Genomic DNA, 24512 nt, shown 5'->3' on the forward strand with positions numbered 1-24512 from the left:
TAGCAGCTTGCCAAATGAAGATACAAAAATAAAAGCTTCAAGAACATTACATCCACAAAAATCTTTTGTGTTTACAACCATGTCAAAATGGGCTACATGTTTTTGATTGATGACCCTCAAAGCTCTCTGTTACATTTGTCTCATTTCTCTCAAAGGACTAAACTCAGGCTCTCCAGATAGTCAGAGGTTTTCAACTCTTTGTTTTGAACAGAGGTTTTGAATCAACATGATATCTTGCATGCATGAGTTTAGATATAAGTATTGACAGGCTATATTTCCAACACACCTCCATGCAAAGATATCTTCAAAAACATTTTCAACAAGATTTACTGCAAAGTGGTCTTTTGAGGGTGCCCTGGCTGATCCCCTTCCTAAAAATGTGTTAAAACTAACTGTGGTGCCAATACCAGCACTGCCCTAAAGCACTGGAGACACAGGAAAAGGAATAGGCTATTCAGCCCATCAAACCTGCCTTACCATTCAATATGATCATGGCTGATCACACACTTCAATGATTTTTTTACTAACATGGGTAATCAGGCAACTATAAATTTCTCGCCATCCTGGACCTAAGTGGCATCCTCTTTATTTTCAAATTATATCCCACAATTTTTGGCTTCCCCAATCAATGGAAACATTTGACTCGCATCTACTCTATTTGCAGGTTTAAATTAAATCACCTCCTATTTTGAAGCTGTAGAGAATACAATCCCATTTTGCTCAATCTCTCTTCATAGACAGTCTCACCACCCTGGGAACAAATCTGGTGAACCCTCAAAATTCTCCTTCCCAACAATATCTTCCCTGAGAGAAGAAAACTGAAACTGCACACAAAATACTCCTTCTCTAACCAAGCTTTTATACAATTGAAGCCAGACTTTACTACTCCAGACCAGGGTTTATTCAAACTTTGCTTAATTCAGTACCACATTAAGCAATGCATTGATGCATTGAACAACTTGCAGAACTCTCCACCCCAACCTATAACTTTTAATTCAATGCAAGAGTTTGATAACTTTTTAACAATACAGAAACAGGGAGAAAGCTTCTTTTGTTGTGAATAAATTTGAACCATAGAAGCTAATCATCCAAAACTCTGTATCCTTACTCGCACTAAGCCCCATTTACACAACACTCCTAGTCTCACTAACTTGGAACTTTCAGTCCAGCAAGACCTCAACTTAAAAAGTCTCACCCTTCTGTTCAAATCTTCCTAATCAGCTCCCCCTAGCTATATGACCTCCTCCAGTACTACACTTTTCCAAGAAACTATACATTTTGCTAATTCCAGTCTCATGCATCTCTGACTATGCTTCACCATTGACATCTGTGCCTTTATCAATCCCATAAACTCCAGAATTTCATTCCTAAACCTCTTTGCCTTCCACTATGCACTTCCTTTCCCCCAATCCCCAACTTTAATATACAGTAAAACCTAACTAACTGTCCCTTTTTGTTGGTTCGCTGACAGATTCTGTTTATTGGCCTCGGGATAATTATTAAAGGCATCATACAAAATCAAGTTATGTGAATCATGATTAAAGGCCACAGCGAAAACTGTGCACTTCAGAATTTGGTGCAGCTCACAACAAGGGCATTTCCATCCACTTTATTGAATGGAAAATAATAGGCTCTGCACATAATTTTCTGGGACACACTCTCTAGCAGCACTTATCACTCTTAGCAATACAGCATCACAGAATCATTCCTTACAGCTTATTATTAACATGACATCACTAAGCATTTCAGACCATGGTTTACAAGGTACGGAAGATAAGAACATGGAAGTCAAGATATAGAGCAGCAGTCATGCACTCAAAACATGAAGTACTTTGAGATCTTTGAACAGCACAAGAAACCAATGCAAAATACGGCGGATATTGGAAATCAGAAATAAACACAAAGAGCTCAAAACCATCAATAGGTCTGGTACCACCTGTGGAGGGAGAAACTGTGCCCTCTGGAGCAGGCAAAATGGCAGATGGGCCCAGGCACATCAAAATTAGCTTGCAATGTTGTCAAAGACAAGAAGTTAAGCAACGTGGAAAGTTATTGGTCATCAAGAAGAACCTCATCAATATCTACAATGAGCATTTATATGCCTTTTAAATGCATTACACACAGATTTATTGTAGGAATGTATTAAAATGAAACCGACAAATCTTCTGTGCCTTAACAACATCCCCATGGAACACAGGCTGTTTAACTGAGGTCCTTTGACTTGCAGGTTTGCATTATCTTTGGAGACCTTTTCTCGGTGTTCGAATTTGATAAACTGACATTCTGAGAGATGGAGTCTGAGGTAAAGAGTGACTAACCCTTAAGGGTTAGTTCAAGAAATTCAAGAGGCAACAAGTAGAATAGTGACTAAGGTTTCACTTATTAAAGGAGTGCATCACTGACCTTGTACTCCTTCATCCTGGGGAACATGCACAGGAACCAGTGCAAGCAGCCTAGCAAAAAGAGAGAACAGGAAGAGAGAAGACCTGATGGAAAAGATGAGATAGATACAATCCCACAACACATTCCAAATGTTTGCTGACCAGGATGATGAATTTCCAAATGTTGGAGTGCGAGTTCCTGAAGAAACTGTGCCTCTCGAGGAAGGCTGTCATAGAAACAGTGCCTAGGAAGCCACCCACAATTCTATCATGGAGATAGTGTGGAAGAAGGATGAAGAATTTATAATAATCCAGAGAGATGAGGCCAGCCTGGCAGAGAGAGAGCATTGGATTTGCAGCCATTTCCAGCTCCAGTCTATTCAAAATGTAATTGCTTACACTTATGTTTCCAATATGGAGCATCTGAGCATCTAGGCTGTGTTTACTCACAGAGAAGATCCTATTCCCTCAATGTGAACATAAATGGTGAATCGTGCAGGCGCGAGCTTCCTATCTGGCAGAGGCACGATGCCCATGTGCTTCAACACTCACAGGTGTCACAGTCGTTTTTGCCAAAGCAACCAATCCAGGGTCGGATCAGAAGTGACAAAGACTATTTTCTTCACACCTGGTTGATGATGACTGGCAGAATCCCTCACAGTAAAACCGGAAGGTTAGTCCAACGCAAATCTCACCACAACAAGGAAAAAAAGCAAACCATTTTAAAAAAGCAAACCACGGGTCCGTTGAAGGTGTGTTCCTGCTGTTTAAATTATTCTGGGGAGTATCCCCAACATAATCCAGTTCAGGGATCACAGATCGCCATATGCTGTGCACCAGATAATACTGTTGCAGAGAGGATACATCAACCCTGCAATATATTGTAAGATCTGAGCATTTTGTTACATTTCTCTCTTGCCGCCTCTTCAATAGTGACTGTCTGCGTCCTGCAAGTCCACATGTTAAACTTTTCTCATTGCTGTATGCAACAAACCTGGGTGAATATAAGAAGGCACAAGCCTCATCTGATGAGGTGGCTGGGAAAGTAAAGATTGACAAGGAAGGGGATCCACAGCAGTGGTCTGCTGCTTATGCCTGCTGTGGAAATTAGTGCATGAGAGGCAGAGACCCTCTCCTCATATGGACCCACTTCCAAACATCTGGCCACCGCTGAGTGGTATAAAATGAACATGAGTTTTCAGATGCAACAACACATCAAACAGTCTTCTTCAGTCCTCACACCGATATCACATCTCAATCTACGAGCAGCTTCTGCCCTCGAACACACAACATTAAACATCATACACATCTGAAGGGGAAACATCATAAAAAACACTGAACAAAGAATAATTTTAAGTCAACACTAACACAAAAAAGTCTTCCTTAATACAATATTAACACTAGATTTGTATCTTCCGTGTGAGAGATTTGTGTATTGTGGTGAGGTGTATCCCAATATCCATCAATGCTCTCTGCCCGATGTCCTGTGATGACTGTGTCAGGTATCCTCCAGCAGCACTTGGCTTCCAGGCTAGGGCTCTCTTTCACCAGTGCTGGAGGAGTCTAGGTCACTGCAGAGGGTTTAAGGCACCAACCACACTCACAGAGTAAGTGTATCCCTGTTGAGACTGGTTGCAGATGGACAAGTGAGATACTGTGTCCTCAGAGACATGTGGACTGTCATCTGCTGGGAAGGCTTGAGGTGGAACATGGGGCTGGTCATAACTCACCAGGGCAGTCAATCCCACAAATGAAGCATAAAAGTAACTGCTGCCATGGTGGCAATATGGACTGCTAAAGCCATGGGTACACCAGATTGCCATGGCATCTAGAGATTATGGGTTAATCTCAAATCAGTTCCTCCTTACTGTCCACGCCTGCTGATATGGACTGGCCACACTGTTAGACTCAAAGATCCAGGAATCCCAGCTTCATCTTGACGGGCAGAGGAAACTCCAACACTCCACTCTCTTCCACTTGGTTCTTTCTCTCGCATAATAGGCTCTTTATCCTCCAAGCTTTGAGGGAGAGGTTTCCTGAGATGTTGGGGAGAATGCCCTCGTGCCTCACAACCGTGAGGTTTCGGGTTGCCTTCACCTTCTCAGGAAATCTGGGTAAGGCACAGTAGAAGATGCACAAACAGAGGGGGCACCAACACATGCAGCCTGAGTAACTATGCAAACTAGCGATAAGGAACACTTTACACTTTACCAATGTTCCTCGGCATCATTAGAAGATCAGGTCAGCACTCAGATGAGTGAAAATTAAGAGGCATTCTTGAACATGATAACATACAACAAATTAAGATAGGACATTTCTGGAAAGCATCTGGTTGCACTGGTTACAAAGGCCCAACAACATCTCTTTTTTCTCAGACAGCTGAGGAAATTTGGCATGACAGCGAATACCCTTGCCAACTTTTGTAGGTGCGCCACCAAGCGCATTTTGTCTGGATGTATCACTACCTGGTATGGCAACTGTATCATTCAAGATCGGAGATGGTTACAGAGAGTGGTGAACTCTGCCCGGACAATCAAAGACCAACCTCCCATTTATAGAATCCATCTACCAGGCCCACTGTCAAGGAAAGACCGCTAGCATTCTTAAAGAACAATCCCACCCTGGCAATGTTTTTCTACAACCTCTCCCATCAGCCTGAACACACGCACCGGCCGGTTTTACAACAGTTTCTACCCTATTTTTGTTAGAATGCTGAATGGACTCTCAAACTCTTAACCTTCGCCTGTACCTGTGTTTTTGCTGCTGTTTACCTATTATTTACTATCTATGCTACTAGCTCTGTGATCTGCCTGTATTGCTCGCAAGACAATGCTTTTCACTGTGCTTTGGTACATGTGACAATAATTTCATTTCAATTCAATTCAACAGACTCAAGTGTTACTTCCATGTGGTCCGAAGTCACTATGAACCAGTTCCTTATGCACATGATTGGTAACTATTTTTAAGGTAAAAGTATAGTTAACCCTTTACTCCACAAATATTAACCATTCAGTGCCCCTACTTTTCCTGTTCACACTCTATTCACTTTGACGGAACAGTACCAAGTTTGCTGTGATCGTTGGAAAAGGTCAATAAGCATTACCCATTCTCTTGAGGGTCTATGAACTTGTAGGCAACTTAGGATCTCAAAGGAGTGGGACCGAATATCTGGACTTCCTCAAAGTCTCTAACGGTGTCCAGCATGTCAATGTAAACTGAAACTAGTTGCTAACACATCATAAGTTATATCTTATTAACTATAAGAAACTATTCCAATTAGTCAAAGGAGTGGTTTCCCTCGACATACTAGACCAAGCAGGGCCTGCAGATAAGTGGAAGCTCATACACTGTAGTGAGCTGGCATTCCCACATAACAGTGCAGAGGGGTTCATTGGTCCTTTATTGGCGCTGAGTCCAGTATTTCACATGGAGCCCCTGGCCACTCATCTCCATGGTGACCTACATCCAGACTGACTTGGTCATCCATGATGGTCTTTAACAACCATCAGCTGGAAACAGAATCTCTCTATATTCCTGAATATCCTGGAGGTCACACATCAAACTCTCACTGAACCTTGCAGCAAGGTATTGGGTCAATTGTGGTATCTCCATGCTTAATACCTAGCAAACTCTTAAAGATAGAGAATTCTCTTCTCTATACCTTCAAAGGTGTTCTGTTACAACATTTACACAATTGACCAGTATAATTACAGTCCTCCTTCAAAGGGCCTGTGTGGAGAATCTCAGCTCTTCAAAAAGGCCTTTCTACCCTTTCAATGTGGTGTTTTATCCTGGTGGAATATCAGGTGATGTGACGTTCTCCATCTCACGGTTTCCCCTCCCACTTGTTCTAGCATCAAACTCATGTTGTACATATTCAGGAACTTGCTACCCACTGGATCAGGTCCAGGTGGCCACACCCTCCCTATACCAGAGTCCCTCACGTTTTCTGGGCCTACTCACTGGCTAGGATGAAATCCATCTCAAAGCCAATGATTCAGTTCATGACCTTTCAGCAAAACATATTAAGACCTCATGGAGTGAGCTGGGTGTGGAGAATGATCAATGTGTCAAGGTTCAATTGAAACTGGGTCTTAGGACCCATCTAAATTAGACTATCTCCTGGACCTGATCTAGTTTGTGGCAAGTTTTAGAATATGGATAATATTTTGAGACACATTATGCCACAATGTGCCCACTTCACCAACACTTATACAATATGATAGTACATCCTAAGTATCTGAGAAGATACAAAAATGGTCTCATGTTCACATGGTTCTTGATTACCATTTCAGATAATTTCAATTACCTTTGCAGTCAGCAAATATAATACTTTCTCCACCCTTATTGTTGGGAATGGTGCCACAGCTAATTGTTAGGTTTCAGTCTGTGAGAAAAATTATTTTATTAAAGAAAGCTTAATAGACTCTAAGTGTTTAATTGGTTTGAGATGTAACATAACAAATGCAACAAAGGTCCATTCACACTGAAGATTCAGCAAGGAGATTTGATAATATTTATTATCCAGAAAATAGCAACTCAAAACAAAACTAACTTTTTCAGAGTTTCTCTTAGATTTTTAAATCTTCCTTCTGATGAGACAGTTTTCTGAAGCTTGTCCATTTGAGCTTTGGTCTAAAACAAACAACATCACATTTTTTAATAATCACAATTTTTAAAAAATCCCAATTAATAAAACAAGTTCACACACTATAAATACTTGATGATATGAAAATATATTAAAAGTACATAGATTAAAGCACCAATCTTCAAATAGAATTCTATTTTCAGTAGATTGGAAAGATGATATTCAGATCTTTAATAGGGAATTGCAAGACAGATCAACAGAAAGTCATGTGGTGGCTTTCCATCTTCCTTAGCCCAAGGAGTCCAGAGGCCTGCATATTATCCTAACTGCTAACATTTACACTGGAACATAACTGGGGGCAATTCCTAAGCATTTCTGATCAGCGTACCTCACCCATACATCAGGCATGACATTCATTATTGGAGCATCTTTAATGCAGAGTTGGAATTTTTCTGAATATTCTAAATTTAATCAGGTGTAAAAGTAAATTTACCAGGTTCGATAAGCAGAAGAAATATGTTGGGGTTTTGCTTGACAGGAGGCGGCTGTGGAAATTCAGTCATAGAAATGACTAGGCCCATGGTGGGAAAATCCTGTCGGGGCTCTGGGCTGATTTTATCAAAAGAGAGGAAGTCCTGACAGTGGGCTCAATGCAGGTCACATGGCTGCAAGGACAGATGACCAGACATCGACAGAGACTTTTCCGAATGCAGTCATTTAATGGCTGGGTTTGCTGACCATAGTGAGTTCGTAATTAGCAAACGGCATTCTTGGAGATCAGAAGTGGAAGCCTACACGGCAAATTCACATATCACCTGACATTAACATCCCCAGAGAGAAGCAGAATTGGAGACGCAAGATCAGTCAGGGGTGAATGCTGCATTACCAAGACAAAATGGCTACTTGTGGCAGACTTCCCAAAGGCCCAATTCTTGACAAGGAAGCTGGCATTGATTGAGGACCACCACAAGCCTATGAGAGACACATGACACTGTTTACATTGTGGATTAGGTTAAGGCTGAAAGAGATCAATTTTAAAGGACAAAACAATCCAAGTTACAAGGGGCAAGCTGGAAAATAGAATTGAGGCCACAATCAGATTAATCTTGGATTTATAAAAAAGGGGAGCAGCCTTGAAGGGTTGAATGATCTTCTTCTGCTCCTAATTTTTGTATTCTTGTAGGAGAAGGGGAATCATGTTAAGAGTACTAGGGAATATAGAAGAATTGGAGCTGATGTGCATTTCATGGCACTAATGGTTCTAATGGAGGAGGATGCAGTGAAAATAGAATGGCTTACATTAAGGCAGCCTGTTATAGAGTGAGCAATGCAATTGATACAGCCATCAATCCTCCAGACAAGTACTAACTACAGCATCTATATTATCCTGATGAACACAGTGGTTAGCACTGCTGCCTCACAGCATCAGGGTCCCAGGTTCAATTCCAGCCTCAGGCTACTGTCTGTGTGGAGTTTGCACATTCTCCCCATGTCTGTGTGGGTTTCCTCTGGGTGCTCCAGGTTTCCTCCCACAGTCCAAAGACGTGCAGGTCAGGTGAATTGGCTGTGCTAAATTACCCATAGGTGTTAGGTGCACTAGTCAGAGGGAAATGGGTCTGGGTGGGTTACTGGTCGGAGGGTCAGTGTGGACTGATTGGACCGAACAGACTGTTTCCACACTGTAGGTAATCTAACCTAAAACACAGGAAGCTCTAGATCAAGGGCAGGCTACAGGACTTGACAGAAAGTGCAAAGCACTACCTTCACTTTTGTCACTTCCAGAGGCAGGTGAAGGACTGATGACAGCTGTGGGACCACAGATCAAAGGAGGGTCCACCATCTGAGGGAGCAGCATCCCACAGTATCACATCAATCCAGTGCATTCACCCGCCAATAGCTCAGATACCCTCCTGTCAGTTGGCATTAAGGCACATTTTGAAAGAGTGGCAGCAGGTTGTGAGGATTGTGTAAATACATACGGGCAGGTAGTGGAGACATTGACGGAGCGTCTGCAGCCACTCCACATCAGAGGTTGAAGGAAAGGTCAGACGATGCTTAGGGTCGTGTAAATGGTGAGTGTGGGGAATCATAAGCAAATTGGCAGATGGTGAAGCAACATGTTTTGCATCTGGCGTGTGAACATATGACATTGTCCATTGAGAGAGAGAGGTGACCCTAACAGAGAGCCAAAATCAGCATTCTACTCCATGGATGCAAATGATGCACCATCACTCTCCATAGTATGGCCTTATCCATGAGCTGTGCTGAGTGTTGGGAAAGCTAAATAGCCCCAGGCCACCTGGACACAGTGCAGGCACTAGGCAAGTAAGGAAAGGTTAGTATTTTTTTGAAGGATTAAGGAAGAGCTGCCTGAGGCATCATTTGCATTGTTGGTGGATCCTGGATGGTGATATTGATACTCAGGAAGATCTGGAGAAATAAGTAGTCCTTGCAGAAATGCTGATACTTCCCTCACCAACCATCAGATACCCAAAGGACATCTGCCCTAGCTATCACAGGTACTGCTGGCTGCACTGAGGAGTACCATGGAGGAGCAGCTGGAATGGTTCACATCAATCCATCTTGAGGTCTCACTAGGTGATTATTTTGTGTCAAATTCCAAAAGATTCGATATACGTACTGTAACGTTTTGTTCCTTTAACAAGGTTATGTTGTCCTTGGCATTGTTTTTCAGAGAGGCCATAAAAGCAGCAGTTCCAAAAAAGGTCTGACTTGGATTGGGTTTAGGGCCAGTTTGATTATAGCTAACAGATACTCAGGCAAAACACTTTCAATTTAAAAAAACACACTTGTACAATGAAAGAGGAGTGGCCAGTTCTCCCAGCTCGGCTTTTCTCTAGTTTGGTTTGGTCTGGCTGCTCACTGAAAACAGGCAGGCAGTTGTGAAGCTGCTGGGCCGAAGAGAAACAGATCCATGCTGACCCTTTCTCTCTCTCTCTGACTTCTCTCCTTTAAGAACCGGTGTTGGATTTACCTTTTGTACCAAGGGGTGTTTATGAGAATGTTACATGTATTGGAACAGCATCATTAAGTTGGTATCATCTGTTGGGTTTTCGGATAGGTTACGTTACTTGGTATTCTGTTCTCTTTTGTTTATGTTTCATTTGGTAATCATGTAAATAAATTCTGTTTTGTTTAAACCAAAGTGGCTCGACCAGCTGGAATATCCACTTTACACTTGCTTAAAACAACTAGAAGCATTAGAGTCTCACAATCCTTGAGGAGAAAGTGAGGTCTGCAGATGCTGGAGATCATTTGTGGGCGGCACGGTGGCACAGTGGTTAGCACTGCTGCCTCACAGCGCCTGTAGACCCGGGTTCAATTCCCGCCTCAGGCGACTGACTGTGTGGAGTTTGCACGTTCTCCCCGTGTCTGCGTGGGTTTCCTCCGGGTGCTCCGGTTTCCTCCCACAGTCCAAAAGATGTGCAGGGTCAGGTGAATTGGCCATGCTAAATTGCCCGTAGTGTTAGGTAAAGGGTAAATGTAGGGGTATGGGTGGGTTTCGCTTCGGCGGGTCGGTGTGGACTTGTTGGGCCGAAGGGCCTGTTTCTACACTGTAATGTAATCTAATCTAATGTAATCTAATCTAATCAGAGATGGAAATGTGTTGCTGGAAAAGCGCAGCAGGTCAGGCAGCATCTAGGGAACAGGAGAATCGACGTTTCGGGCATTAGCCCTTCTTCAGAGATTTTTGCAATCAGTTTATATATTCCCTGCAAGCTTAGACTCTTGATTTATTCTTCCTCTCTTCATAAATCCCCTCTTCCAACACACAACCTCTTGTGCCCCATCATCTTAGGTTGTCCCCAGCTGATGTAGAAGTAAATTGTTATTTCCTGCATTGCAAGACTTTAAAGTGGGACTGTTATGGACCAGGCCAGACCCCCTCCAAACATTTCAAGAAAGTAGTGGCAGCAGATTGTGAGGATTGTGAGACTGAGATGGAAATGTGTTGCTGGAAAAGCGCAGCAGGTCAGGCAGCATCTAGGGAACAGGAGAATCGACGTTTCGGGCATTAGCCCTTCTTCAGGGCTAATGCCCGAAACGTCGATTCTCCTGTTCCCTAGATGCTGCCTGACCTGCTGCGCTTTTCCAGCAACACATTTCCATCTCAGTCTCACAATCCTCACAATCTGCTGCCACTACTTTCTTGAAATGTTTGGAGGGGGTCTGGCCTGGTCCATAACAGTCCCACTTTAAAGTCTTGCAATGCAGGAAATAACAATTTACTTCTACATCAGCTGGGGACAACCTAAGATGATGGGGCACAAGAGGTTGTGTGTTGGAAGAGGGGATTTATGAAGAGAGGAAGAATAAATCAAGAGTCTAAGCTTGCAGGGAATATATAAACTGATTGCAAAAATCTCTATAGGTATGTGAAGAAAACAAGTTTAGTGAAGCCAATTGTGGGTCCCACTCCAGCAGGACTGGACAGGGAAAATGTAGGAAGCATGTTCCTGATGACCAGGGAGTCCAGAACCGGGGTCATGGTTTAAGGATGCAGAGTAAGTCATTTAGGACTGGGATGAGGAGAAATTTCTTCACCCAGAGAGTGGAAAACCTGCAGAATTTTCTGCCACAGAACACAATTGAGGCCAAAACAGAGAATGTTTTCAAGAACTAGATATGTTTCTTATGACTAAAACGTTTGGAGAGAAAGTTGAGTTGAACGATCGGCCGTAATCATATTGAATAGTGGAGCAAGATCAAAGGACCTACTCCTGCGCCTTTTCTCCATGTTTCTGTGTGTCTGTGTCAGTCATCAAGCATTTATCTAGTCTCATTCCATTTTCCTGCAGTTGGCCTGTAGACTTATGTGTGTTCATTCAATATTTGTTAAATGCCTTTGAGGGTTCCTACCTCTACTACAGTTTCAAGTAATGAGTTCCAGGTACTCCCTTTCATCTCAGCCTCTGGGTAAAAGGAATTTTCTTCAAATCCCTTTAAATCTCCTGCCCATTGCCTTAAATCTTTGTCATCTGGTTACTGACCCTTCTAATGTGGGGAAACATTTCTTCCTATCTACGCTATTTGTGCATCTCTTAATTTTGCAAACCTTAATCAGGTCCCCACTCAGCCTTCTCTGCTCTAAGGAAAACAAGGTTGAAACTTTATTGCTGGAACAGCACAGCAGGTCAGGCAGCATCCAGGGAACAGGAGATTCGACGTTTCGGGCACAGGCCCTTCTTCAGGAATGAGCAGAGAGTGTTCAGCAGGAGAAGATAAAAGGTAGGGAGGAGGGACTTGGAGGAGGGGCGTTGGAAATGTGATAGGTGGAAAGAGGTCAAGGTGAGGGTGATAGGTCGGAGTAGGATGGAGGCGGAGAGGTCAAGAAGACGACTGCAGGTCAGGAAGGCGGTGCCGGGCTGGAGGGATCCGGCTGAGACAAGGTGGGGGGAGGGGGGATGAAGAAACTGGTGAAGTCCAAGTTCATCCCCTGCGGTTGGATGGTTCCCAGTCGGAAGATAAGACGCTCCTCCTCCGACCGTCGGGTTGTTGTGGTTTGGCGGTGGATGAGTCCAATGACCTGCATATCCTCGGTGGAGTGGGAGGGGGAGTTGAAATGCTGTGCTACAGGTTGGTTGGGTTGGTTCGTCCGGGTGGCCCAGAGGTGCTCTCTGAATCGCTCCGCAAGTAGGCGGCCTGTTTCCCCAATATAGAGGAGGCCACACCGGCTGCAGCGGATGCAGTAGATGATGTGGGTGGAGGTGCAGGTGAATCTGTGGCGGATATTCACCTGCACCTCCACCCACATCATCTACTGCATCCGCTGCAGCCGGTGTGGCCTCCTCTATATTGGGGAAACAGGCCGCCTACTTGCGGAGCGATTCAGAGAGCACCTCTGGGCCACCCGGACGAACCAACCCAACCAACCTGTAGCACAGCATTTCAACTCCCCCTCCCACTCCACCGAGGATATGCAGGTCATTGGACTCATCCACCGCCAAACCACAACAACCCGACGGTCGGAGGAGGAGCGTCTTATCTTCCGACTGGGAACCCTCCAACCGCAGGGGATGAACTTGGACTTCACCAGTTTCTTCATCCCCCCTCCCCCCACCTTGTCTCAGCCGGATCCCTCCAGCCCGGCACCGCCTTCCTGACCTGCAGTCTTCTTCTTGACCTCTCCGCCTCCATCCTACTCCGACCTATCACCCTCACCTTGACCTCTTTCCACCTATCACATTTCCAACGCCCCTCCTCCAAGTCCCTCCTCCCTACTTTTTATCTTCTCCTGCTGAACACTCTCTGCTCATTCCTGAAGAAGGGCCTGTGCCCGAAACGTCGAATCTCCTGTTCCCTGGATGCTGCCTGACCTGCTGTGCTGTTCCAGCAATAAAGTTTCAACTTTGATCTGCAGACCTCACTTTCTCCTCTAAGGAAAACAACCCCAACCTATCTCGTCTCTTCCCATAACAACAGGCAACATCCTAGTAAATGTCTTCTGCACCTTCTCTAGTGTAATCACATGGTTCCTGCAGTATAGTCACCAGAACAGCACACAATACTCCAGCTAAGGCCTTGCTAATGTTATATACAGCTCCAACATAATCTCCTTTCTCTTATATTCAATGCCTCAATTAATAAAGCTAAGTATCCCGCCTGCCTTCTTAACAACTTATTTGCCTTCAAGAATCTATGGACATGCAGACTGAGATTCTGCTGATTCTGTGTAAGTCCTGGAGCCCTACCATTCATGAAGTACTTTGTCTCGTTAGTCCTCCCAAAATGCATTATCTCACATTTTTCAAGTTTAAATTCTATTTCAGCCCATCTATATCATTCTACAGTCCAAGGCCTTCCTCTTCACTATTTATCACACTATCAATTTTCATGTCATCTGCAAATTTACTATTCATACCTCATACTGATCATTTACGTCTTGGTACACCACTGGACACAAGCTTCCAATCACAACACCACCTTTAACCATCATACTCTGCTTTTTGCCACTAAGCTAATTCTGGATCCAATTTGCCAGATTGCCCTCGATTCCATGTACTTCTGCCTTCTCACTAGGCTGTCTTGTTAACAGGTTTACTGAAATTCATCAACTACACCACCCTCATCTATACACCTTCTCACATTCTCAAAACGTGTAATCAAATTTGTTAGACATGATCTCACCCTGACAAAGCCATGCTGATATTCTTGATTATTCCTTGCCTCTCCAAATGGAGATACATTCTGTCCCTCAGAATTACTTTTTCCAATAATTTCATACCACAGATGTAAAACTCACTGGTCTATAGCTTTCAGGTTTATCCCTACTACCTTTCTTAAATAATGATACCATATTAGCTGTTTTTTCATCCTCTGGCACTTTTCACGTGGCCAGTGAGGATTAGAAAATTAATGTCAGAGCCCCTGCAACTTTCTCCTTTCCCTCCCACAGCAGGTAAGGGTACATTTCACTTGGGCCTGCTAAAACTTCTAGTAATTGCTCCCTCTCAATGTGAATGTTTATAAATATATTGCAGACCCCTTCCTGGTTTCTATCTCTATATCGTCCTTCTCTGTTGTGAGTACAGATGTAAGTATTCATTTAAAACCACACCCTCAGCTCCACAAATTGTTATTTTGGCACCTAAAGGCCTTCTGCTCTTTCCCAAGTTACATTTGCCTCTAATATATTCATAAACTGCCTTTGGATTTTCTTTTATTTTCCTCACTAGTGTTTTATCATGACTGTACTGTACTTTGATTTTCTAATTCCTTTAAATAATTCTTGAGCCTTCAGCATATGTCACAGGCTCCCTTTATGCTCCTTATCCAACCCATGCCTTGATATTCAGTGTACTCTGGACTTGTTGATCCCACCATTCACCTTTACGGGAACATACTGGTCTTGCACTGTCACTATTATCCTTCTAAATGACTCCCACTGCTTTAATATGGATTTTCCTACAGGTAGTTGCTCTCAGTCCACTTTGACAACACCCAATATTTTTAAAATATTGAAATATGCCTCCTGCCAGTTTAGAACTTTTACTTGTGGTCCATCTTTTACCTTTTCCATAACTACCTTAAATCTTGCTGTGGGACTATCACTATTACCGAAGTCCCACTGACATTTCTACACCCACCTAGCTTTGTTTCCTAAATTTAGGTCAAGTACCGCCTCCTCTCTTGTAGGACTTTCTACGTGCTGACTTAAAAATCTCTACTGGGCACATTTTAAGAATTCTGCTCCCTCTAAATCTTTTACACTTTGCCCTCCCAGTTAATATTAGGGAAGTTGAAATCCTCTATTATTACTTTATTATTTCTACACTTCTCTCAATTCGCCTACATACCTCAACTTTCCATCTCTCTCTGACTCTTTGGCTATCTATAGTATATTCCCAGGAAATCACCCACCTCCTTTACGTTTTTAAGTTCTACACACATATGGCCTCATTTATCGAATGGTGCAAGATACTATCCCTCTTTAAAGCAATAATTGACTCCTTGATTGATATTGGAACACCACCTCCTCTTTTATATTAACTCCCATCTTGCCTGAATATTCAGCTGCCAGTCCTACCTTTCTATCAACCATGGCTCTGTGATAACAATTCCATGTATTAATCAATACCCTCAACTCATCTGCCTTACTCCAAGACTCTTTACATTAAAACAAATGCCATCCAACTTTGCCAACCCTCAACTATAAATGCTCTGCTTTCCAGACTGACTCGGTATCTCATCTACACTTCGTTGTGCATCATCTGCTACTGTCCCTCCACTCTGTAACCTATTCCCTGCCAAATTAGTTCAAACCACCACTAATAGTAAAACCTCTGAAAGGAATGGGGTCCCCCTGCAATTCAGGTGTGCGCACACACATAAATCTCTGGGGTGAATTTGCATTTGCAGATACATTCTATTTTGTTCAAAAAGCACATGATCTGTAGACAGTCAGTCAATGTGGCATTTTATAAATTTCTACTTTGGATGTAAAACCTGACTCCAGGTTTGAGACATAAACAGACTTGAAACAAGGGGCCTCACACCTAAAATGTGCCTAAAATGTCTGACCGGAGACATCACCTTTACACTGATAAGTTATCTTGAGGCAGTGACTTGAAAGGAACTCTGGGATTTACATATTAATCAGTCGAAACCTGCATCTCCATTCTTATTGATTAAAGACTTAACAGCCATCTAGGTTTGTTCAATACATTTGCATAAGTTGTATGACCCTATGATCTTTTACTTATAAATTCTGTGTCCAATGTATTCTCTCTCGCTAGCTGCCTGAGGAATGAGCAGGGCTGTGAAAACTTAGTTTCAAATTAACCTATTGGACTATAACCCAGTGTCATGTGATTTTTGATTTGGTTCACCCCCAGTCTCTCCATGTCATATTTACAACCTTGTCATCGGATCCTGACCTCACCCACTCCTCTCTGTGATGCTGAATGCCTGTTATAGGATCCTCAGCTCACCCGCCCTCTGAGTCACACTGACTTCTCAACATCGTCGTCTTGCCTGCTTTTCTCAGTGACACTGACTGTCTGTCACAGGGGTCATTATCTGGTCAACTCCTCTACATGAGATTGCAATGATGTTCTTGAATCTGATCACCCTCCCAGATTGACTGGTCTAAGTGGTATGGATAGCCTAGTTTCCTGGTGCGCATCATCCATTATTTGTTTGCTAGCCCACCAATTGGGAAATCAGACAGATATTTCCAAATAATCCCAGAAATTATTTTAAAGAGCAAATATTAAGTGCCCCAGTTCCCTTGACTCCCTCAAGACATTGGTAATCTTGGCAGCCAATAAAACCTCCAGCATTCTGAACAGCTTGATGACCATTACTACAGAGATATCATCTTCAGGGACGTTATGGCATAAGATTGTAATAAAGTCTCTGTAAAATCTTTTAGATTGAAAGCGCTTCTTTGGGAATTAGCTTACCTTTTTGGCCTTTGTGCCCTCCTCCACAAGATTCCACCATCCCTTACTGCAAATCTGGCTAGATCAACTGCACTCCTTATGGTAGGAAAAGCCAGAGTCAAACCTGGAGTGTACATCTGTAACCCTCAAAGCCTCTGAATTCCTTAATGCTGCTAGCACTCTGAGAAACTTGTCTGACCATAGAAAGACATTAGGGTTCTGCTCCATATAGACTCCCACCTGTTGCGACACGCCCCCTCCCCAACTCTCGAAATCTCTCACCAAGATGCAGGTAGAATTCTGCCAATTTGTAGAGTCCTAAAAGGGAACAGGATAATAGAGGGAACAGGATAATAGAAGGAACCCTACGACTTGAGCTTTGTTAATTGGATAAATTCAATTGCGTCCATTCATGGGGAATGAAAAAAATCTAGAAACACCACATGTATATGCTTTAATGTCTTTTTCCCAAAACATAGACTTTTCTTTACCCTTTAAAAATGTGATTTCTTGCTCAGATACATCTGAGGGAAATAAGCAGTATGGAATTAGTAAAGCACCTGGAATTTAATTTCCAATAGGCCTTTTCTCCGCCTTTTGTTTGAACCGAAGGGAAGCATTTTGACAATAAAATCACAAGTAACATATTCGGATCTTGCACAGAAACCCTCATGATTGACACTCATTACCTGTTTGGAAACCTTTGCCCAGGTTTTCTTCAGCCTATAGATTGCACTCCTGTTCAGGGCTGATGTGATCTCAAGGACTCCATTGTAGTTATGCAGACATCTGCAAACGTCTCCCACTGCTATCCATTTCTCAATGGAAATTGTGCGTGAACTGACATCAGCATGCATCATGATTTGAGAAGCAACAAGATTACTCATCTGAAGGAGAAATTGTAGCGTTAGGGAAATGAGTTGATTATCATTGAGAACAACAACGACTGGCAGGACGTAATTACAATGCCTGTAATTTAATGAAGGGTATAGACTGACATTTTATTACAGACTCTAAATAATTCCCCTGTATTAGTTATTATTTAACATTTATGCAAGGCACTAATTTTGTTTGTCTACTCATTTTATTTGCCATGCTCTGGATCCTGTATGAGATAAGAAAGTAAAAGGAAAAGTGCAGCTGATAAATTAGTTGCAGATCATTTTTGGCATGCTGCCGGCATCTCGTTGATGAATAGTTTTTATTTTTGAGAAAGCGAGATGAGAAGTCAGAACCAACAATGTAGAATGTCATCAAGAGTAAAAACAGAAGCACAGAAGACAATAAATTAGTCTTGGGTGAAACTAAGCACTGGATCAGGAAAGGTTTTCGGAGCTGAGTGGAGAGGAGGTGACAAAAGAATGAGTTTGAAAGAAAGAAGACATGTTGAGTTTCCATTCCTATACAGTGTTAATGTGAGGAGGGAATAAGTGCACAGAACAACTGATTTGCAGCTTTGACAAAATAAAGGAAGGAAAATAGATGTCCTTCAGCATAGTCAGCTACAGCAGTGAAAGGTCACCAAACCAATGGATGTTAACTTTGGTTGCATTATTGCAGCATTCAATTTCTTCTTTAATTCAATAATTAGAATATTAATGTAATACACTCCTTATAGTTTCTGTGATAAAATATTAACTGAAAGCAACACACCTGGAGATAAGCAAAATAACACAGAAAGTGCCATGACTGCAGACAAATTATCCCTGAATTATATGTATCCAGCATATTTAAGAAAACCAGAAGTTTCCATTTCTGAATAGCCCCCTATGGATAATGTTCTGCCAGCACTATTTTTTTAACCAATATCTAAACAGGTCCCAGCTCCATGCCATCTCTGGAAGCCTTGCAGCTTAATTAAGGTGTCCTCCCAGTAGCAGGCCTGTGTCGCATCAGAATACTGATTCCATTCTCCAAAACTGCAGTGCACAGATGAAAAGTCATAGCCCTGTCCATTAATAGTTCTGTGAAGAGGTTCCTACTTCAACCTGCTGCTTTCACTGGCTTTGGACCTCTCCCATCTAAAGTTTCAATGAAAGCAGCTGAGGGACCTCCTTCCACAATGAGGCAGTCTCGTGCATGCCTGCCTACTTCAGCAGTGCCCACTTCTACCAGTGAGGCAATCAGCTGGATATCGCTATGTAAATCGTATTGCAGAGATCAGCACAGTGGCAGACATCCGGGGAGCTAATAAAATAGACAAGCTCATGTCACCCATTTATGTCTGATTTGGGGTTATTGTCACCGACTATAAAATTTAGCCCTATGTGTTTCTAAAGGCTTCTTTCATCTCCTGAACTTACCTTGTGATTCTGTTGATAAAGTAAAAACTGATGATAAATACTTGGAAAACTTAGGGAGGTGATGGCCTGAACAAGTAATCCAGAGACACAGATAATATTCTACCAAAGCAGATGGTGGAATTTCAATTCAGTTGAACATATCTGGAATTAAGAGTCTAACCATGGTCATTGCCAATGGTTATAAAAAATTCTTCAGGCTCACTAATGTTCTTCAGGGAAGGAAACTGTCGTCTTTAACTGGTCTGGCGTGCATGTGACTCCTGACACACAGCAATGTGGTTGACTCTTAACTGCCCTCTGAAATGGCCTAGCAAGCTATATAGTTGTATCAACTGCTAGAAAGGAAAAACATGAATGAAATAGGCATCAACTATGGCATTGGAAATGACAAAGGCAAACATAGCCCTGTCAACCTTGCAAAATCTTCCTTGCTAACATCTTGGGGCTAGTACCCAACCCTGGGTATGTCCTGTCCCACTGGTGACAGAGGAGTGGCGTCACAATGTTATACAGTCAAGAGGGTGTTGCACTTGGAGTCCTCAACATTGACTCCAGACCTCATGAAGCCTCATTGCATCAAGTCAAACGTGGGAAAGGAAATCTCCTGATGATTACCATGTACTACCCTCCTTTGACCAACAAATCAGTATTCCTCCATGTTGAACACCACTTGGAGGAAACAGTGAGGGAGGGTGGCAAGTGTGCAGAATGTACTCTGGATGGGCATCTTCAATGTTCATCACCAACAGTGTGTTTTGGCAGCAGCACTACTGTTGAGCTGGTAAGGTCTTAAAGAACATAGCTGCTAAACTGAGTCTGTAGCAGGTGATGAGGAAACCAACAAGAGGGCAAAACATATTTGACCTCATCCTCATCAATCTGTCTGTCACAGATATATCAGCCCATGACAATGTTAGTGAGAGTGGCCACCTCACAGTCCTTGTGAAGGCTAAGTCACACCTTCACTTTCAGAAGAACTGCCATCGTGTTGCTAAATGGGAAAGACTTAGAACAGACAGACCATATGACCATAAGAAATAGGAACAGGTATACGCCAATAGGTCCCTTGAGCCTTCTTGGCCATTCAGTAGTATTATGGCTGATCCGACATTCCTCACACCCACTCTCCTGCCCTTTCTCCATTCATCTACTGATCAACAATCTACCTATTTAGCAACTCAAGACTGGGCATCCACGAGGCACTCTGGACCATCAACAGCAGCATTGTACTTCAGGACAATCTGTAATAACTGTAGAATGTTTCTATTCTATTAGTCAAAATACCAGTGGGAAAAATAATAATGCATTGCAATGTTATTAACCTCATGTGACAGACAAACAGCTATGGAGATGCACATTCAACATTTGTATTTTTTGCTGGTTGCTTTATCCCACGTCAATATCTATAACTGGAATTAAACATTTTTATCATATGGATATGTATTGATACTTACATCATTAAAATGCTGACTAGTCTTCATGATGTATGGTGTTCGTTCAGTTTTATCAACTTTCATCCACCCTTGACCAAGAAACTCCCTGGAAGAAAGTTTTCAAATTACTGAGATTCTCGTGCTGTATTTCAGAGCTATAATCCATGGCTCCACTGCCAATGTATTGAAGACTGTGAAACATTCTTGTGAAATACTGTGTGGCCTTCCCACCCCGCCCTGCATTGTCTTCTATTTTCTGGTAGGTGGGAAAGATATCACTCACCCTTGGTTCTATTAAGACACTGAAGTAGCCCATTCAAGGGCCTCATCCTGCCTCCACAGCTATTTTACCTGCAGCAGGGGAAGTCTCGGGCAAAAGTATATAACCCAGCAGCTTTCACAGCAAAATGTCCATTTGTCATTATGCCCACTTAACCTAACAGACCTCACTTCCTTTGTTGAGGTCTGTCAGCAGCTCCCATTGCTATCCTGAACGTATCTGTTGGTTTGGATTCCATAACCTCTTCTTCATCGGAACTGAGCATAGTCCCAAAAGTCTCAATGAGATTGGTCAACAGCTCTCTGAGGCAGGACTTCGCAGATGTTTCAAACTTAAACAATTAATGCTGCTTAAATAGCTGCTAAGTAGTCAACTCTCGGAGGGCACGTTCCCTTTTCAGTTCAGATGACTAGTAATATAAAGGCCCATAAGGGTTTTTCTAAACAATACTATGTGTTCATTAGATAGATATGATCCCTAAAAAACCGGATCGACCTTTTCACAGTTAGGTGAAGAAGGGACTTTGTCAGTGTGCAAAGGTGTAAAGATACTACACTTTATCAGCAGTCAGAGAGTATTATAGCATTCAAATGGTAATTACTACCAACATATCATCTCCTGTACAAAGGAAAAGGTAACTTTCAAAAAAAAACCCAAACACATTTATGCTGAAAATTGACTCAAAATGTTAGCTTAGTTGGAAATGGTCATAAGATCTAGCCCCTTCCTCACAGTCCTATAAGGATGAAAATTCCCAGATAAAATGCAGTGTCTAGAGACTTTCACTATGGTCACTGACCCCCAACATTTCATAAAGTTTTAAGTGATTTACCAAAAGGGAGGAAAATCCCTGAAAACATTTTTAGATCAGCTATTCCTTCTCAAGTAGAGAGAATCAATTTATATTCTATTTCAAAGTTGTCAGCATATGTCAGAAAGTTTGCACCCAGAATGTTAACCTCCAAAAATACTTTTCCAAGACACATTCAAACTCACTCATATGGTATGCTTCTGAAAACAATATGATCAAGGAGCGTTAACTGCTCTGCTATTTCCATGACTGACAGTGTCTCAAAGGTTTCCATCCTGGGGCCATCTGTCTGTAAAGAATCATATTATGAGGCTGATTAGTACAACAAAGGAAATGGGGCATTAACTGGGTTAAATTACAGGACTTTTGATTTTGAGGTTTTGCTCCATGGGAATATTTAATAGAAATTGTGCTAATAAAATTAGTACATATAAAAATATCCAGAAATGTAATTCATGAAATACTCACAAATGATTATTGTAGCTTTTCTTCTGAGATTATAGTAAGAAATAGCAATAAGAATATCATTCATTCTGCAGTTTTTGCTCAGTAGTAACCTTTGAAAACCTGAGTGTTTATTTAGTTTACTTCTATTGAACAATGTTGTGGTTTTACTTGAAATGAAGAAACACAAAACTTTCTAAGAAAATAAGAGGCTAAAAAGAATGTATGCTTATGACTAAAGTTGTTATTTTGTAATTAGGAAATTCCTCCTCACAATTTTGGATTGTTGTTAGATTTATCAAAATACTGGCAGAGCCAATGAAGACCTGAGTTATGGATTGATGTGGTCTAGATGCATCAATGTTGAATAAGGCAGGAAGAACTCGGAGATCCTGGAAACAATCAGTGTGAAAGGGAGAGTGCCAATCTTTCCCTTCCGGCAGTGCACTAATAACACATAAATGCTTCAAGATCCAGTAAAGTTCAATTGTTAATTGTTAATCGAGTGCTGACAATCAACAGTGTAGGTAGTCAGGGGTTTGGCATAAAGCCATGCTATTTAGGAACTAAATTAGGTCTGCCATAACTTTACAGGCAACAGATGGAAAAGATGTACACGCTATGGGTCTGGGCAACATAGGTATCTAGGCCTGGAACCAAGGCAACTTGTGATGTCTGAGAGCAGATGGCTGGTTGCAATATTGTGGGAGAGGCCGTGCATCCATCTCCCGGGGGAAAGGACAAAACTCCCCCACCGATAAAACCGCCAAAGCAAGGGCCTGACACAGGAGTCACCACCACCAATGGAGGAAGGTCAATTAGATTCATTCATGAATCAGTTGACATGCTCAATCTAACCTAGTTTTCCTGCACCTCTCAAAGGCAGCTCATCTCAGCAGATCCTGTTGAGTTTGTCAGCAGTTTTGGATGTGGTCAGATGGAGGAAGAATGGGAGATTGGTAAAGGCCAGGTACGCTCATCCTCAAGGAACCTGGCTTCAAGCAAAGTTATTGCTAAAAATAATTACTCTGCACGTGCCTCAAAAACTTAAGTCCACTCCTTTCCACCGTCTTCCCCCCAGCAATGCATCTTCCACTCCATGATGCGATGATCCTGCCAATGATACTGCTGGCCTCTGAACTTGCACAACTGGAGTTCTCAATTGTGGAAAGGCTTCACGGTGGCCTCTTAACTACCTGAAGGGCATTTGATTTTGCCAGGTCTCCCTGTTGGAACTGACAGGGTTTCCCCATTGATTCCCTGACTGATGGGCGAGACCCCTCGTCAGACCAGGAAACATTCTGCACAGAAAAATTCTGACCTAAGTCTTACTGTGAAAGGCTGGTACCTAATTCAGTGGATAACCTATCCTCCATAAAATTGTTGTGAACAAAATCTTCTATATGTTGCTTCACAATATCAACCAGTTTAAAAATTCTAACTTCAATTAACTTTCTGTAAATGTATCAAAGCCGTATTATTAAGCAATCTGAAGGACTGTAACTTTGGCTAGTGTGTTCCAAGTTAAAAGCCTTGTAAAATAAATGCCATGTAAAGAAAAAAAATTAATAGCATAAAAATAAATAGCATTCAAACAAGTGGCATGGAGAAGTTAGCTTATTTTCAATTATTTAATGATATGCATGGCTGGTTTATTATTTCTGATATTAAATTAAATCCAAGAACTACTTCATTAATTGGGACACCATGTGGGTTCATCTGTGAATTGACATACTCACCATCTGTATTAAAACTTCCATCCGCAGCTGAGGATCATCCAACTCATCTTGTGAAAGCACACTGACAGAGAATTCAATGCAGATTAGAAAGAAATACACCATGGAGTTGGATTTAACAAAATCAAATCATCGAACTGCTAATACATTTTGAATCATTATTGTATAAAATAGATTAATTAACCTGCAGTTTTTTTGGGGGGAGTATGCAAATAAACTATTTTGCTGCAATTTCTGTAGACAGGTTTTTGCACAGAGTTAAAACTTTCTATGGGACTCAGTTCTAATATTGTCTAAGTTCTAGTTGTATTGACTGACGTTACCATGTTGCAGTCTAATGCGTTGACATAGAAGTAGCAGTGTACCTTATGAGATAACCTCTGTCATGACTTCTGAAAACAAAAGGCTTCCAAAAGCCTACATCACACTGCGTACCCTTTGGGACAGGAACAATTTAGAGGAACAAAACATCTCAAGGGGCTTCACAGGAGCATAGAGAGTCATAGAGATGTACAGCATGGAAACAGACCCTTTGGTCCAACCCGTCCATACCGACCAGATATCCCAACCCAACCAAGTCCCACCTGCCAGCACCCGGCCCATATCCCTCCAAACCCTTCCTATTCATATA

The 24512-nt window shown here is 42.2% G+C and overlaps 1 protein-coding gene across 4 annotated transcripts in view; it reads right to left on the minus strand.

Moving 5' to 3' along the window:
- LOC122559051 (ras-specific guanine nucleotide-releasing factor 2) overlaps positions 1-24512 on the minus strand; it is a 244258-nt gene that overhangs the window by 15893 nt on the left and 203853 nt on the right. For all 4 annotated transcript variants that reach the window (XM_087999794.1, XM_043708239.2, XM_043708251.2 and 1 more), the window contains 5 exons: positions 23885-23945; positions 21887-21990; positions 20632-20716; positions 17564-17761; positions 6937-7016 (listed from right to left, as the gene is read on the minus strand). In XM_087999794.1, the coding sequence (XP_087855920.1) occupies positions 6937-7016; positions 17564-17761; positions 20632-20716; positions 21887-21990; positions 23885-23945 (528 nt within the window). The remainder of the gene's footprint in view (positions 1-6936; positions 7017-17563; positions 17762-20631; positions 20717-21886; positions 21991-23884; positions 23946-24512) is intronic.

This window comes from Chiloscyllium plagiosum, unplaced genomic scaffold (assembly GCF_037043375.1).
Source record: "Chiloscyllium plagiosum isolate Xiang-an unplaced genomic scaffold, Cpla_swu_hap1 HiC_scaffold_2, whole genome shotgun sequence".
Classification (NCBI taxonomy): domain Eukaryota; kingdom Metazoa; phylum Chordata; class Chondrichthyes; order Orectolobiformes; family Hemiscylliidae; genus Chiloscyllium; species Chiloscyllium plagiosum.